The sequence below is a fragment of the Lynx rufus genome, unplaced genomic scaffold, assembly GCF_022079265.1.
Source record: "Lynx rufus isolate CCGP_SWC_20201006 ecotype Redwood Valley unplaced genomic scaffold, mLynRuf1.p SCAF_8, whole genome shotgun sequence".
Taxonomy (NCBI): Eukaryota; Metazoa; Chordata; class Mammalia; order Carnivora; family Felidae; genus Lynx; species Lynx rufus.
The window spans coordinates 87,859,352-87,876,788 of record NW_025814896.1 but is presented as its reverse complement, the minus strand read 5'-3'; the positions used below and the strand labels follow the sequence as shown (position 1 = coordinate 87,876,788).

At 47.2% G+C, this 17,437-nt stretch overlaps 1 protein-coding gene across 4 annotated transcripts in view; it reads left to right on the top strand.

Annotated features, from left to right (window-relative positions):
* The window catches only part of ADD2 (adducin 2), a 100,983-nt gene extending 85,770 nt beyond the window's left edge, over positions 1 to 15,213 (top strand). For 2 of the 4 annotated variants that reach the window (XM_047068507.1, XM_047068506.1), the window contains exons 11-16: positions 1,240 to 1,497; positions 2,448 to 2,567; positions 3,461 to 3,550; positions 5,458 to 5,605; positions 7,267 to 7,392; positions 12,840 to 15,213. In XM_047068507.1, the coding sequence (XP_046924463.1) occupies positions 1,240 to 1,497; positions 2,448 to 2,567; positions 3,461 to 3,550; positions 5,458 to 5,605; positions 7,267 to 7,392; positions 12,840 to 13,144 (1,047 nt within the window). In that variant the 3' untranslated portion in view covers positions 13,145 to 15,213. The remainder of the gene's footprint in view (positions 1 to 1,239; positions 1,498 to 2,447; positions 2,568 to 3,460; positions 3,551 to 5,457; positions 5,606 to 7,266; positions 7,393 to 12,839) is intronic. The other 2 variants (XM_047068508.1, XM_047068509.1) reach the window with 2 other exon arrangements.
* Positions 15,214 to 17,437: the final 2,224 nt, after the last annotated feature.

The following is a 17,437-nucleotide window of genomic DNA, read 5'->3' as shown; positions in this document are numbered from 1 at the left end:
TAACATGAAAAAAAATCTCCAAAAACACATTGATAAGCTAGAAAAGCAGCTTATAAAGCTGTTTATGCAGTATGGTCCCATTTATATACTATTTTATATATATTATATATAATTACTGTATGTATTCTATAGTTATATATTATGTATATACTTACATACATATATGTATTTGTGTGTGTGTGTGTGTGTGTGTGTGTGTGTGTGTGTGTGTGTGTTTACAGAGACAGCCACAAAGATTTTTATTAGTTTTCTCTGGGGATGAGATTTTTATATAAAACCCACTTTTTTCTTTCTTTTTTTAATGTTTATTTATTTTGAGAGAGAGAGAGAGCAGGGGAGGGGCAGAGACAAAGAGGGAGAGAGAATCCCAAGCAGGTTCCACACTGTCCGCTCAGAGCCTGATGCAGGGCTCGAGCTCATGAACCAGGAAATCATGACCTGAGTTGAAATCAAGAGTCAGATGCTTAACCGACTGAGCCCCCAAGACATCCCCCCCCATTTTTCTTTATGTTTTTCCATATTGCCTGATTTTTCTAGATAGGTCTATATTTTCTTTACAATCATAAAAATATCTTAATGCCTCTTTAATTTAAAAAAATAAAGGAAGAAGGTAGGCAAAGTCAAGAAATTATTGCTTCAGAAGCTGCCAAGCAAGATGACTGAATGTTCTCACCAATCATCACTCATTTCCACCTTGGGATATGGTCTTGCTTAGAAGCAGGGATGTTTTTGAGTCCGATTCAGGGTTCTAAGAAGGAAATAGTTAAGAAGGCTTGGAGTCGAGAAAATGAGGGTTGACTTTAGAATCATCTGGGAGGCTTTCAGAAATCCTGCATCCCAGACTGCACCACTGTCCGTGGAAATCAGCAGCTCTGAGGGGCCCAGGCACCAGCATTTTTAAAGCTCCCAAGTGATCCCAAAGTGTGGCCAGGGTTGAGAACCACTGGGGTAGATGAAAAATTGGGGCACTATTAGAGTAAGGAGCCCTGTCTGGGATTCTAGGGATTTTCTCAGCTCTAATCAGAGGGCTTATTGGGGTGAAGGGAGGAAGATGTTGGGGGATCAGGATGAGGGAGCAATTCTGAAACACAAAAAAGGAACAGCAAGGCCTATGTTGTGTTACGGAGATTTTGGTTTAAACAGTATCCCTTAGAGAGAAGGGACAAGTGTGTGTGGGATATGTGCGTGGAGGCCATTTTCCCCACAGTAAGTGATTCTTTCTATTTCTGTCTTGTTTAGGGTTACAGAACAGGCTACACATACCGCTATCCCTTTGTTCAAGAGAAAACCAAACACAAAAGTGAGGTGGAGATTCCAGCCACCGTCACAGCCTTCGTGTTTGAGGAGGACGGGGTCCCAATGCCTGCCTTGCGGCAGCATGCCCAAAAACAGCAGAAGGAGAAGACCCGTTGGCTCAACACACCCAATACCTACCTACGGGTCAACGTGGCTGACGAGGTCCAGAGGAGCATGGGCAGCCCCCGGCCCAAGACCACAGTAAGGAGATCAGGAGGGAGGGTGCCTGGCTACCTCTGTGGGCTAGACAGCTTTAAAGGGGGAACAGAACAAATATCCCCAGGTCTAGGTTATTACAGTTTCCCTTTAGGGCTTCCTATTGAGCATCTGGGAGCAGCTGCTCATGCCCACAAAATCTCTGGCCACCTTGTTGCACCTCTGCATTGAGATTTTGGGGCCTGAGGAGCAGATTTCTCCAGGGCACAGCTGGACCTCACTCTCAACAGCACAGAACCTAGGAGCAATTGGTTTTTGCTTCTTGCTCCCCCATGCAGAGGGGGCTTCTGCAAAGTTCATGGCCATCCAACATTTGGACTGTACATCCGATATAAACCCAGGAGGCAGGTGGGATATTAATTTCTATTACGTAGTCTTCTCCTTCCCCACCCCTCTTCTCTCTCTGTCCTCCTCTCTTTCTCTTTCTCTTTCTCTCTCCCCCTCCCTTTCTCTCTCTCTCTCTCTCTCTCTCTCTCTCTCTCACACACACACACACACACACATACATACACATCCACTCTTAATTTGATTTTTCATTAACATTAAAGTAACTAGCAGCCAAATAGAATAGCTCTTCATAAAAAAAAAATGAAGCCCTGCAAATTAAAAAATCATTAAGTCCTTTGATACTGAAGCTCAAGTGGCTACCTGTTTCTCAAAGCTGGTTGTCAAGGTTCTGAGCCCTAGTCTCCAGTGCTCTTTATGACTGACTGTTGACCTGAGGGACCTTCTTTGACAGCTGGGTCGTTTGTTACCCATGTCTCTTCTGGGAGACAGACAGACATGAAAGAGACCCAAGAAGAGAGAACATCTTTATGTAGGCCTGCTGACCTTCCGTGTAGGCCACATGGCCCAGATCTCAGGGGGTGGGCCATGGGGGAGGACATGGTGACTTTATTCCTTTGCCTTACCCACCTGGCCCTGTGTGTGTTCAGTGGATGAAGGCTGATGAAGTGGAGAAATCCAGCAGTGGCATGCCAATACGGATCGAAAACCCAAACCAATTTGTGCCTCTCTATACCGACCCCCAAGAAGTGCTGGACATGCGGAACAAGGTAAGGTGGGAGCTGCTTGCCTTGCCATCGCTTCTCCCACAAGCAGGGAGCAGTCTCAGGTCTCACAAACGTGAGATGAGTTCCCAGGGTGCACCTGTCTTAACACCCCAGATGCCTCTTGTGGGGAAGAAGCTACTATTCATTGGCCATACTCTAGCGCTGTGCTCACTCCTGTACTTATGTGGTCCTAAATAACCCTCAGACACAGATACTTGCTTGAGACATTAGATATGTCTAAGAAACCTGCCCACAAATTGAGTTTTTATGAATTTTATGCTATTTTTCTTTTGGCTCATTTTTAAAATTTCAAAATCTTTTCTGTTTATTTCTCGACCTTTGCTTTATAGTTCACTCACTCATATTTCTCATGTTACTTTAAGAACTTAAGTTGTAGTAGACCACCCCCAAAAGGTAAAATCACAGAATGGTGATTTAATGTGTGGTTCAAGGACCCTCTGCAGTGCTTGTTTAAAATGCAGATTCCACGGCCAATCCCCTGTTCCTCCCCACAGACAGATTCAGATTCAGTGGTTGTGGGGTGGCCCCGGGAATCTGTTATATTAAAGAAATTTCTCAGGGGCTTCGATAAAACATGAGGACCTCCTTCAAGGAGCTACTATGCCTTGTTCACCTCTTAAAATGACCTCCTCAGAGTGCATGAGAATCTGGTATTTTACATAAACTACTCATTCACCCTGAAGCAGACATGGAGACTGTCTCTTCAAGGCACACACTGTCTTAGAGGAGACAGGCCCCCACCCCACTGGAAGGACCTTTGTAGACCCTAGTCACGGAACACGCTGGACACCAGTATGCCTTCCAAATGCTCCCTCCCAAACTCCACACTGTGACACTGAACAGCAAGCTCACTCTCCCCTTCCCTTGCCACACAGATTCGAGAACAAAATCGACAAGATGTGAAGTCGGCGGGGCCTCAATCCCAGCTCCTGGCAAGCGTCATCGCTGAGAAGAGTCGAAGCCCGGTACAGCAGAGGCTGCCCCTGTCTGGAGGGGAAACGTGTTTGCCTTCTGGGTCTTCGGTGCCTGGGGCTGGGCAGCAGGACCCCTGAGTCCTCATGCCCACCTTCCCCCATGATTCGGGGCGCTGGTGCTCTTGCTGCAAGACGGATGCTGTGAGGACCAGGGACAGTGTCTAATTGCTCTCTCTGGGTACTGGGCAGGGGAGCCTGGCCTGCCCCAGGAGGGATGCTAACTTCCATGCCTTACCCATGGAACTCCACTCTGCCCTCTATTGGTATCCTGCAAGTGGGCATCACAGGAGTGTGGCTGGTGACTCCCAGCTACTCCAGGCCCGCCTGCCCTGAGCGTTTCTGGCCTCTGTGCGTGGATATGGCATCATCAGGCCTTAGCGCTGGGAAGATGCTCATGTGCTCACAGAGGGAAGGCATGTATATAAGGACTGGTGCTCAGTTAGGGGCAGTTAGTTGCCCACACAAACCCACATAGAGTTAGAAAGTATAAAGTTGTTTCCATGCCTGAGATAGGACAGTGTTTTACTAGTGCTTAGCAAAAAGGGTGAAGATCATAATTCTGGCTTGTGTTGAAAATCATTGTTACTCATTGCAAGGTAGCAGTGGGCATGGCATATTCCTTAGTGGTAAGAAGGGGGAAAATACAGGAACTGTTCCCCTCTGCAGTGTAAATTGAGATAGTTTAGATCAGGCTGCAGCCCACAAGGTGGGTGCCCATGCCAGGAGGCGTGAAGGTTATGTCATTGCAACAGCGTGGTCACCCACCTCCACTAGCCAGGATGAGGAACACCCAATGTGCCACAGGAGCAAGGATAGAAACACCCTATGATACTGGCGTGGTGGTGGTCATAGTTCGGTACAGTGAGCAAAACTGTTAAAAACTCTGCCATTTACACCATGTTCTTGGAATCCCTCTTTTTTGGGGATCCTGGTCTTGGATTCTCTCTTGAACTCTGTGATTCCTTAAGATAAGCCAATGCTGCTTCTCTTTTGGAAGATGCCCAAGGCCCATTGTCAGAGGACCTGGTAGGCCAGGGAAGGTGGCCTGGAGTGTGTGGTGTGGCCCAGCTGTTGTGGGCTCACCTCCCGAGTTTCACACTCTTTGACTCCTCCTCAGCTTCCAAGCACTGCATTCTCAAAGGTCACAATGAACATGCCAAATTAGGAGAAAGGGCTATGGGGTCTGAATTTTAGACTTTGTCATGGGCTAGAGAGGTCAAAGGATTCCTGAAGCTCACACAAGGTCCAGCCAATGAGCCCCCCAGGAATTGTTGCCACTGTCCCCCAGGGACCTGCAGTACAGGCAGGTTGAAGATCTGAGATTCAGGACCTTGGCCTCCTTGTAATTTATGACTGTGTGCAAAACAGGACTAACTGTTTGGACTGAGAACGCTGAAGCCATTGTGTGTTTTGCATTTGACTTACTGCTGTGTGCTGTGGCTTGTGCTGCTGTCGGGGGGTGGGAGGAGGGTGTAGTGGGGAATGGCTGGCATGAAGCTGGCTTGAGCCAACGCTTTGCTTGCCGGCTTTTGGCTAACTGACTTTGGGCTGCCAACTGTATTTGCATAGTGATGGCTTGCAAGCATCCACAGGAGGGATTGCAATAAACGTGTGTCTTCCTTCTGCTTGGGAGCATCCTTTGATTTTATTTCTAGGGCAGAGGGTGGACTCCCTGCATTTACCCAGGTAGTTGCAAAGAACCCAGGTTTGGGGGTGAGATAGCCGTGGGGAGGAATGAACAACCCCTACCCAGAGGCCCCGAGCTGTTTCCAAGGAGCTGCATGCCACGCTGCCCCTAGCAAGACCGCTGGCAGCCACATGAGTCTGAAAGGAAGCTCGGGCCTGGGCCCCAACCACAGCATTCAGAGAGCAACACACACTCTGTGGTTAACTTTCAGTCTACAGAGAGCCAGCTGATGTCCAAGGGCGATGCGGATACCAAAGACGACTCAGAGGAGACTGTGCCCAACCCCTTCAGCCAACTCACTGACCAGGAGCTGGAGGAGTACAAGAAGGAGGTGGAGAGGAAGAAACTAGAACTTGACGGTAAATAACCCTGGCTCCCTAGTGCTTCAGGATCTCCCAGGGTGGAGGGAGAGCTGGGGGCACCCAGAGAGACAGCAGAGCCACCAGCCATTCACTCCCACCAGTACCCCTGTGACCCATGCCTCTGCTTGGCAGGGCCCGTGGGGCTCCAGCTAGCCTTCATTTGCTCTCACTCTCAATCTTCACTTGCTTCTCTCCCTCCTCTCTCGTATCCTCAGTTTGCCCTTCCTGCCCCATAAACCAGCATAATGCTATTAATTACAGAATGGTCCTCATTGCTCAGCGCCTAATGGTGACGGCGACACAGTGTTGCCACGACCTTGTCTGAGCCTCTCACCTGGGTATAAAGGAGTTAATCCTTGCACAGTACTTAGAACAGTGCCTTTAAGGGGCGCCTGGGTGGCTCAGTTGGTTAAGTGTCAGACTTCAGCTCAAGTCATGATCTCATGGCTCGTGGGTTCAAGCCCCCCGTCCGACGCCCCCCATTGAACCCCCCGTCAAGCTCCTCGTCCAGCCCCACATCCAGCCCTGCATGGACAGCTTCAGATTCTGTTTCCCTCTCCCAATGAGCCCTGCGTCAGGCTTGGTGCTGACAGCTCAGCCTGGAGCCTGCTTCGGATTCTGTGTCTCCCTCTCCCTCCCTCCCTCCCTCCTCTCTCTCTGCCCCTCCCCTGCTTGTGCGCATGCTCTCTCTCCCTCTCAAAAATCAATAAATATTTTAAAAAGAAAAAGAACATTACTGATTTCTTAAAAAAAAAAAAAAAAGAACAGTGCCTGTAAGTAGGGTTTAGGTCAGATAAACATTAGGTATGATAAGGTAATTATAACAGTGATATTTATTAATCTATAAAATTATTATTCCTTCTTTATTTCAGAATCTTCAGTCAAGCTCATTTCTCCATGTTGACTCCCAAATATTCACATTCATGATAGCCTGTGGGCTCTCACTCATGCCTTTGTCCCTTCCTGGCACAGTTTCCCCTCTCAGCTAGCCTGATCCGGACTTCCATCTCCAGCCCCTCTCCAGCTAAAAAGCCCTCTCTGTCCCTCTCCACCGCCCCCCCCCCCCACTTTGAGCTATCCCTTCTCTTTGTTTCAAGAGCACTTGGGGTCTGAGACACAGAAGAATTCAGCTCCTGGTTTAGCCCACCAGGCGAGGCTTTTATTCCCTCAGGGCAGAGTCTTCTTCCACAACCCCCTCCCCACCCAGAGTCAGTCATCCTCCTGGGCACAAAGCACACACTAGAAAAACCCTTGCTAGCTTGCTTGGAATTCTAATATGACAATTGAAAAAGTAGATAGAAAACGTGGTGCTTTACATCCCTAGGGGTTATTTGGGTTGAACATGAAAATTAGATAAATGATACATAAGCTACATGTAAACAAATCACAGGCAGGAAGCCTGCAGCCTTGAGGTCCACATCAGGGCTAGCGTTCCACTGGCAGATGCGCTTGGGTGGAGGAAACAAGACAGGAGTCTGACTCCTCCCATTTGCCTCCCCCAGAATGTAGCAGAGATTTTAAAAAGGTTGGGGGAAGGAGCTAACTTCAGCCCGGAGAAATGAGGACCAGCTAGAAGAAAACATTTTTGTATATGTTTTCTCTCTGCCCACCTCTCCTCTGTTTGATCCCTAACCTGAGGTGGTTTCCTGTATTTTCAGGAGAGAAAGAAACCACTGCAGAGGAGCCTGGCTCCCCTGTAAGGTCTGCACCTGCTTCTCCAGCACAGAGTCCAGCAAAGTCAGAGACGAAGAGCCCCCTGGTCTCTCCCTCCAAGTCTTTAGACGGTGAGTGCAATGTGCAGCTGGGAGGGAGAAGGCATGTCCACAGCCCGGAAAGGGGTCTGTGTGAAAGGCAGGGCAGGGGTGCACACTGCAGGGACCCTGCCTTTAAACAGGTGTTGAAAAGCTACCCCAAAAGCTTTCTGATCTGCCATTTCTAGGGAATCTGAAATAGGGATTACCAAATGTAACCTTGTTTCATTCACAACCTGTGATAACACAGCTTACAGTTTAAGTGCCTGTCTGAGCAGTGATGAGTGAGTTAATGATTGGCCCACAGCCTTTTCACCACTAACTCAGACTGGCTGATGGGTCTTTCTAGATGCACCAGCCCAGTGCTCAAACTTTAATGTGCGTAGGGATCATCAGGATCTTGTTAAAATGAAGACTCTGTTGCAGTAGGTCTAGGGTGGGACCCAAGACCGTATATTTCCAACAAGCTCCCAGGTAAAGCTGATGATGTCATTCTCAACCTTTGGAATCTCAACACTGGAATTACATGGGGAACTTTGAAAATCCTGACGTCGGCCTGGGTTCCCACCACAGCACTCCCAGTAGTTCTCAGCTAAATGGGCTAGGGGTAGGTTAGAGAAGAGTGCACTGGAGTTTTAAGATCTCTCCAGATAAACCTAATGTGTAGCCCAGGCTGAGAAACACTTAATTAGATACTAGTTTAGACAATTAATGTCTAGGCCCAACTCAACCACTAACTAATAATAACTGCTAATTTTAGAAAATCAGATAATCTCTGGGCCTCAGTTTCCTTATCTGTCAAATGAGACTACTAATATTTTCCCTTTTAAAGGTTCTTATACATATAAGGGAAGTTGTCGATGGAAGAGAGTATACTTTGAAAGAATAAGAACGTTTAAATGTAAGATCTAATTGTGATAATGATTAATAATATACATATGGTAGATAATGATATTATTATAGTCTATACCACCTAGATCAGAAAAGTGTCCTTAATGAGCTTCTGGAATCACTCTGGGGCATGAACACTCCTCCCGTGGGTCCCTTGAGTCCTCACCAGGGAAGGCTGTACCGCCAAGCCGGGCTTGGTGGACTGATAAGATCTTCTCCCTCCTGGGTCGAATGACCACATGTGTGGATGCTGCTAGAATCCCCTAAGCCCTGAGCTTCCTCCAGAGGTGAATTGCTGCCTTGAGTGCAGTCCCAGCATTGCCAGAGGAAACCCATCTGCTTGTGGCCAGAGCTCCAAGTGGATGTCCCCTGCCTGTTTGTGTTCATTGTGTCTCATCATGGTGTTGTCAACCTGTCTCCACAATGTCTTCCTTTCTCTTCCCATTTGTGCCTTCATCAAAGGACTTTCCTCCGATTCTGAATACTTGTCTCTGTAGTAAGTATAGAGAGGCCATTTACTAACTCACTCCAACACTTGCAGTGGGGGAGGGAGGACTTTTTCAAAAGAAATGTGTTTCTCCCCATCTTTTTCTATGGCAACTCTGCCTTCAGGAGGTTCCTGGCTACAAAATTCAAGGCCAACTCCATATGTGCTATGCATGGGCTGGGCCTCGCTCTAGGATATACACACACAGGATGCACTCATGCACAAACACACACTTGTACTCACACAGGGCATACCACCCAGAAGCAACAAGCCTGCATAGTGAAAGGGCAGTGGGGCTGGCTCCTGGGCACTCCCTTTGAGGGAATGCTTATGCCGTCAGGAGCACATCTGCATCCCTGTTCCTAATACATGGCCCCTCCAAGGAGCTCATGACCTCTTCTAGGGTTGTGGCCCAGAGCCTGAATGGCCTTGGGACCAACTGCCTTATGGAGATGTTTAGAGCACCTGACCTGAATGACCATGTCTTCGTCATCCCTTGGGGCATGTGCACCAACTGCAGGAGGGAAATCCAAGCTGGAGAGGAGGCTTATGGAAGCAGTGGGAAAAGGCTAGTAATTCCATTTCAGCTCCTGGGAGCTCCTTGGAGCAATCTCTGCTGTTCAGGGGGACAGAGGGCGGGAGGAGAGGTGTATGACAGGTGGGATAACTGCTTACCCACCCCTGACATCATTCCCACTGGTAGCACGATTCCTGCCCTCTCTGGTCCAAATTTGAGCCCTCACAGAGAGGCATACCCTGGTTGAATTGTCAGAAAAGTCAAGGTCTTCCCTGAAGACTCTTCCTGTAGCACAGACAGAGCCAACTCTGCATGACGAGGCCAGAGTTGTAGCTGCCTCAAGTGACCGATGTGAAGCAGGGCTGGGTGGACATGGCCAGGTGGCCCGATAGCTTGCCTGGCTCCCCAGGGCAGACAGGGCTGACCCTCCCCTCTACGTGTGCACTTTCACATTTAGCTCATCCATTGGATCAGGGCTGGCTTTTCTCCATTTGTCATCATGCATCACCATGCTCTCAAATGCTCTGGTGCTGAGTCACCTTGGTGTCCCTCCTCATCTGTTTCCTACCCCATTGGCTTCCCTGAAGGAGACTCTTGCAAACCCTCTTCCTCCACACTGGTCATCTCTGTCATTGCCTTCTCTTTGACTGGCTCCTGACTGTCCCTGTCCCTACTGACTCCATCCCCCAGTAAACTTGCAGGAAGCACTGGCTGTGCCTGCCAAGAAATAGCCCTGTATTCAACACCATCACTTACTGATTTCACCATCTAAATAAGTTACTTAAAAACCCTGCAGAGGGGCGCCTGGGTGGCGCAGTCGGTTAAGCGTCCGACTTCAGCCAGGTCACGATCTCGCGGTCCGTGAGTTCGAGCCCCGCGTCAGGCTCTGGGCTGATGGCTCGGAGCCTGGAGCCTGTTTCCGATTCTGTGTCTCTCTCTCTCTCTCTGCCCCTCCCCCGTTCATGCTCTGTCTCTCTCTGTCCCAAAAAATAAATAAACGTTGAAAAAAAATTTAAAAAAACCAAAAAAACAAAAACCTGCAGAATTTGGGGGGGGGGGCGGGGAGTGTGCCTAACACGAATCTTGCCCTTCCTGACTCATAGTGTTGTTATTGGGATAAAATTTGCAAATGAATACCAAAGGGCCTTATGATGTGCTTACGTGAATGAGTTCTCATTATGTACTATGTTTCCAGGATTGTGGGAGAAAATACAGGCTTGCTGTTTTAAGCCACTAAGTTGGGATGGGGCGGGGAAGGGGGGGTGTTATACAGCAATAGATAATTATTAAATCATGATGCATAATAAGAGCTGGTTTTATAGAAATTAGTTGTTCTGTGTGTTGACTAGACTCACCTGGATGGTTCTGCTCCATTCATGTTCACTGGGTCTGCAGTCATCTGGGAGCTTGATTAAACTACAATTTCCAAGATGGTGCACTCTTGTCAATAGCTGGAAGACTGGGTTCAGCTGGGGATACTGGGATGGCTGGTCTTCTGTCTCTCTCTCTTTCTGTTTCTCTCTTTCTCTCTCTGTGTCTCTGTCTCCATGTGGTTGTAGGGCCTTTCCATGTGGCCTCTCCATGTGTGTTTCCATTATAGTAGTCAGACTTTATTACATAGTGGCTCAGGGCTTCCCAAAATCTAAAAGCAAGAACTTCTAGGCCTTCTTAAGTCTTCAGCCTGTAGCTGGCTCAGTGGCACTTCCTCATCATTCTGTTGGTCACTGTGAGCCACAGAGCCAGCCAGATTCATTTTGGGAGGGGACCATGCCCAACTGTGTCTTCTTAAAAAAAGGTAAATGACATATGCAAGTGTAAAATGGATATATTGGCAATAGGTTTAGAAAAGGACAAGATCATTGCCAAACGTCAAGGGAGGCTTTAGCCAGACAAGAGGGTTTATGAGGCCAACTAGCAGGTGAAGTGAGGAGAGGAGAGTGGACAGAAAGAAGGTTGTGTCTAGGCAAGTTTCAAGTCTATTGCCAGGTGATGATGATGGGAACACATGGTGCAAGGGGAGGGGAGTGAGGACCATTGAAGTAAAGGGAATTAGAGAATTTAGTAGCTGGATGATGACAGGACATGGGCCACAGATAGTAGAAGGATAGGAGGCCAAGGTGTTGGATACTAAGAGAAAGACAGTCCTTAGAAGTCATCTGGAAGAGGATGTTGACTTGGCCAGAGAATTTCAGAAGTTATAAAAGATCTCATTATAAGAGTCTGCCCATAGTCAAACTAACCCTTTCTGACTGTCCCCAAATTTGCACTCATCTGTCCCATCTTCCATGCAACCATACATTTCTCCAGTCTTTACCCCTGTCAAAAACCCTTGTCTTTTCATGAAACTTCTATCCTCACCTATTTCTTCTGTAAGTCATACCAGTTATACCTCACCCATTACTCACATTCCCAGAGTTGAGCATGCCCAGTGTGAGATCTCACACACCCACACTCACACAACTCACACAGTTCACTCACTGACACCAACACTCACACACCACACCCACACACTCATTCACAAACACACACATATACTCAAACTCAACTCACACACACATATACAGCTCACCACACATTTACACACTTACAAACACACACACACACACACACACACACACACATGCTTATCACTCATACACTCCTCTTAGTTTCACATAGTGAAAAGAACACAAGAACTGATGTCAGGAGACTGAGGTCTGCCCACTTTTACTACTTTACTCAGTTTTCATTTCTGTAAAATGGGGAGGAGCTGAGTTAGATGATCTTTAAATTCCTTTCTACTTTTCAAAGTCTGTGGTTTTATAATTTCCCCTCCTGCCTCCCCATCCGGGCATTCCAAAGCTTGAGTGGAAATGGAATGGGGGGTGGGGAGGAGAAAGGGAGGCAGGTGAGCTGGGGGGCTTATTTTCTGGGATCTGAGCAGCTCTGGCCTTAAACATGGCGGCAATCTAAACACGTTCCCTCCAGGTGGCCGCTAGAATGAGCCGACCATGCATCTTCCCCTTCATCTTCCCCTTCGGTTAATCCTTTTATCTTGGAAATACAGGGTCCATGTCCCTCAGGGATTCCATTCTCCCTCTGCCTTCCCCTCTGTGCCTCCTGGGAAGATATTCTCCATTTTTCCCAAAGTTCTTCTCGGGTACAGAAAAGGAAATGGCTATAAAAACATGTAATTTCCATGTTAACTAATTGGAATTTAAATAAAAATTTAAAAAATGTAATTTCCATATTTTCACTGGTGAAACTGAAATAGTTACAATTCTTAGCTTCCCCTTCTGAGTCGTGAGTGTCACTGATCTCCCCTTTCCTATAGCCTGAGTCTGTCTCTTCATTTTGTGCCTAGAAAAGTTCTCAACTTGGTCCTCGCTGGGCCCCCTGCCACATTTGGACATCATTACCTTATTTACATTTGTAGACAATAGCCCAGAGTAACAGACCTGCCAACCCCCTACAATGCCAGCCTGTCTCTCCTGTTGCTCTAGACTTATTTTACAGAATTATTTAGAAATGGTTCTGTTAACCCCAGGTAGAAACCGTCACCTGAAATTGAAATCTTATGGGTCATGTCTTTTGATCTTTTTCTAGAAGGTGCTAAGACAGAAACAAGCAAAGCCACCACAGAGCCTGAAACAACGCAGCCAGAAGGAGTGGTGGTCAACGGGAAGGAGGAAGAACAGACCGCAGAGGAAATTCTCAGCAAGGGCTTGAGCCAGATGACCACCAATGCTGACACAGATGTTGATACCTCTAAGGACAAAACTGAGTCGGTCACCAGCGGCCCCATGTCCCCAGAGGGCTCACCTTCCAAGTCTCCCTCCAAAAAGAAGAAGAAATTCCGAACCCCGTCCTTCCTGAAAAAGAGCAAAAAGAAGGAGAAAGTGGAGTCCTGATTGGTAGCATTCTCATCTGCACCCTCTCTCTCCACCCCTTCCCTTCTCCCAACTCTGTCCCTAGAAGCACAGGGCCAACAAAGGATAGAATAGGACCCTGGACCACACTCTGAGGGGGAACTTAGAGATCACCCAACCAACCCCTCATTTTACAATTGCCCCAGAGAAATCAGGTGACTTTCCCAAGGTCACACAGCTAGTTAGTGGCAGAGCCAGCACTAGAATTCGGGTCTCCTGGCCCCTAGTCCAGTGCTTTTTCCACTATATAACACTGCCTAGTTGTGGGCCGCCTTTGTGAGGTTGCTGCCCACCAATCTGAGCCCAGGGCAGAAGGCCAGAGTGGGCTGCAAGCTCGCACAGCCTCAGACCAAATCAGACAGGTCGAGGCTTCCCCTGAGAAAGGTCCTTTTCCTTGCGGGAATCCAATCTCCTGCTGATGGAGCTGTCACAGTTTAGAAATCTCTCTTTCCCACAGGGTCCTTGCTCTGCTGCTCACAGTAACCAGACAAATTGACCTGTTCCCTCCACCAGAAGTTAATCTTTGTTCCCAAGGGCTGATGGCTTAGCTCATGCTTCCCCAACCACTAACCCTGAGCTTTCTTCATGGAACCTCCTGAATGACGGATGGATGAAGAATTGTAAGAGCGGGCAGACATGAGGGCAAGCCAAGTCAGCCACAGGATTCGAGTAGTTTAATCAATATAATAAGCCAGGAACTCGGCCCATTTGAATCGTGCATCTCAGGCGCTTCAAAACTAAAACCAAATTTAGCTTAGAGAAAAGTTGTCTCATGCTCAGGGCAGAAATTTGGGGAAATTTAGATCCTCCTTTGGCTTTGGGTTGTACAAGGAGGATCAAAACAACACAGGAAATGCTATGCCTTTCTAGCTTTGCATGACACACGGAGCAATGTGGCTCTACCTGTTTCACTCCTACCTGGCAGTCAGGTGTCCCCTGACTTCCCCGCAAACCTGGAACCTGGCTCACACACTGGAACTGGCATCTTACCCTTGGCTCCTTTGGGTTCCGACTCAGTCACTCTGGGTCCAGCAGAGGAGAGTGAGATGAGCCCTTCAAGATTAAGTCTCTTGAATCATCTAGGAGAGAAATCAGCTTGAGTGTCCTCACCCTGTCACTATCTGTCCATCCTGGGGCCTAGTAAGAGCTATGGCTTTCGTTGTAAGTGCCAGCACTACCTTTTCATATCCTTCCATGGGACATCGAGTAATAAGCGTTGTTGGCTCCTAAAAAATAGACAATCCATTCTCTTTATAGCACAGTGTCTTCAAAGAGTATTTTTCCTTTTTGTCCTGATGATTGTGAAAGTACTTTTGAAAGTTCTTAATCATCATTTTCCACTTTGGGGCACTTACTTTCTATGTATAGACACTGTGCAGCCTTTACATTCGTTGCACCCTTTGACCGTCACAATAATCCTGTGATGTGGGTGAGGTATTCCCATTTTATGATTAAGGAAACTGAGCCCCAAAAGGACAATTGACTTGCTCAGGTGATGTGGCTAGAAAGATCAGAGCCTGGATTTGAGCCCAGCTCAGTCTGAGTCCAGAGCCTTGTTCTTAACAGTTGATGATGATTAGAAAACTTGAATCCCCAAGGATGGTTGTTTTAGTCCAGGACCCATTTCTGTGACTGGTCTCCACTGTGTAATGTCAGCAGTTGACATGAAAGCAGAAAACTACCCGTGTTCTCCCTCATCAATACACGTTAAGTTCCCAATAAACGTGGATTGTGGTGAGGCCAATGTGGACCTCCAACAAAGGAGAGGCAGGAGCCGTCTGGTTGGGCCGGAGTATAGTTGGGCTATTTCTTAAGAAGGAAGGAAACTGACACCTGACTAAGGAGAACCCAGTGCTGCATCTCTCTAGTCAGATTCCTAACTGCTCCCCCACCCTCTACTTCGTTCTACTTTCTGACTGGATCTTGTGATGGGCAAGCCAATGGTCAAGGGCATGTATGCCTCAGAAAAAGTCTGTGATGTGGGAAATGCCTTCAAAAACCAATCCTCTGATGCCTTCTTTAAAAAAATAGATTTCACATTCATTCATTTATCCCTCACCATCTTTGTTGAGCACCCACTAAGCATCAGGCATTATGCTGTCATTAAAAGGAAATAATCATTGTAGCTAGAATAATCAGCAGGAAACAATGTTAGGAGTGGAGATGACATAACCGTTGACACAGCTTTTTGTGTTCAAGTGGTTGTAGCTCAGAGATGATGTTGATTTGACTCTGCATTCAACAAATCCTCTTTATTCCCTTTACAACAATGAGGCCTCATAGGTGAAAATGCCAGAGCCTTGCTGGAGCATCATCCTTGGAATTTATGCCATGGGTCCACCTTACATTTATCCATTTTCTCATTCCTCATACATTCAAACAAAACAGCAGACCTGAAAGCAAAACATAGTCCCTGCCCACAGGAAGTTTTTAAGTGTAGGAGGCATGTAGACAAGTTACCAAAAGGGCAAGAGGGCAGAGATGGCATAAGGAAGTAATGATTTACTATCTTCTGGACCAGAGAAACTTTCCTGAAAGATGTGATGATTAAGTTAGGTTTTCAGACAAAGAGGAATTCTCCAGGAAGACAAAAGGGTTGTTGGAATATTCCTGATGAGGAAAAAGCATGTGCAAAGGCATGGAAGTGCAAGGCTCCATGACAGGTCCACTGAGTGATATAGTAATGCCAGAGCATAAAGTGTGAGGGGGTGGGAGGCTTTGTTTTATAGGTGGGAAGGGCTGGATCAGAGAGAAACCTGTAGAAAATGTGCAACTAGATTTTATCATGTAGGGTGTTTGGAGTTGCTGATGGCTTACAGTCAGGATGTCATAATCAAGCTTGAATTTTACAAAAATCTCTTTGGCGGCTGGGTGGAGAATGGCCTGGAGAGGAGGAGAGCAGTGAAGTCACAGGAGATCTTAAAATGAGGCCTTTCTGAAATGTCAGCACTGAAACGTTCTTGGTGGCCTGCCTTACCTACATTTTCCTTTATAGCATATAGCATGCTTCTGGCACAGAATTTTACCTCCCTAAAATTCTTTGGATAAAGCATCTTAGAGATTTTCAACAAGGAGAGGGAAATATTCAAAGAGCTAATCCTTGGTGCAGTTTGCAGGTCTATTTTGCCTTAGTGCAGAATTGCTACAAGAGCTTTTGAGTCATTCTGCCAATTTCTTCCTCCCTTGTATGCGCAGGAGGTGGGGCCCTTAGCTCTAGGCTTAAGGTGGTGCACTGGGTGCTATTGCAGGGGACATGCAATCCAAAAAAAACCAGAGGTTTTTAGAGGAGAGGCCATTTTCTTTGGATTTGGATAAAAGTTGGCTGAAAACTTTTACCAGTATCCTTCTGGAGAAAATGCATCTATGGGGAGCTCAGAATGGGTAGGCGGTAGGTTCATTTCTAGTAAAGCCACTGGGTATGAATCTGCCACAGAAAGGGATGAGAAAACACGAGCCAGTCTGCAGTATTATGGATGGCTGAGCTGGGCAGCGGGGAGGTTTTGAGGCTGTTTCCATGGGAAGACAGACTGGAGTGAGGTCGGGAGGCAGGAGACAGTTACAGAGAGACAAATTGGCTCCAGTGACTCTCTGTGCGCTGATGGCTGGCACCCAGCAGTGATGTGGGAGAACTGTCCACACAGTGTGGCCTTTCTCAAACTTTGCAAAAAGCTCTGCTAAGAGGCAAGCCTCCAGCCCAGATCTGTGCTCCATAAGGGCCTCCTGGCCTGTAGTGACCCAACTATCTGACTTTGTCCAGGTTACACACAGATTAAAAATAGCCTCCCTCAACAGTGCTGTAATGAAAATAGGGTTCTTCCTCTGCAGACAGAGAAGTTCTTCTTAAGGGACTTGCAGGGATTTGGATGAGCACCCTGGTCTAGTAAGAGCCCCTCTAAAAACATTGCTCTCATACTATGGATTTATGTATACTGAGCCTTGAATCCTGCTCCCAGTGTCTAATGCACTGTCACTCCTGAATGTGGCAAGGCAGTCATTCAGAAGTCATTCGGCACCATTATAACAGGGCTATCACTCTTGTCAACATGTGGAGAAGCACTGTAAGTCCACTTCTCTGGTTACCATGGATTCGAAAGAACCATTCACCCAAAACCACGATTTACTTCTGAAAGCTGAAAAGATCAAAAAGAAATTTGGAATTTTCCATGGAGGTATCCATGGGGGTGGATATACACATAGTCTCCCATTGGCCTCTAGGCCATCTTTTGCACAAGTGTATTTTATATGTTCTAGTTCCAGGCCAAGAGTATTCAGTTT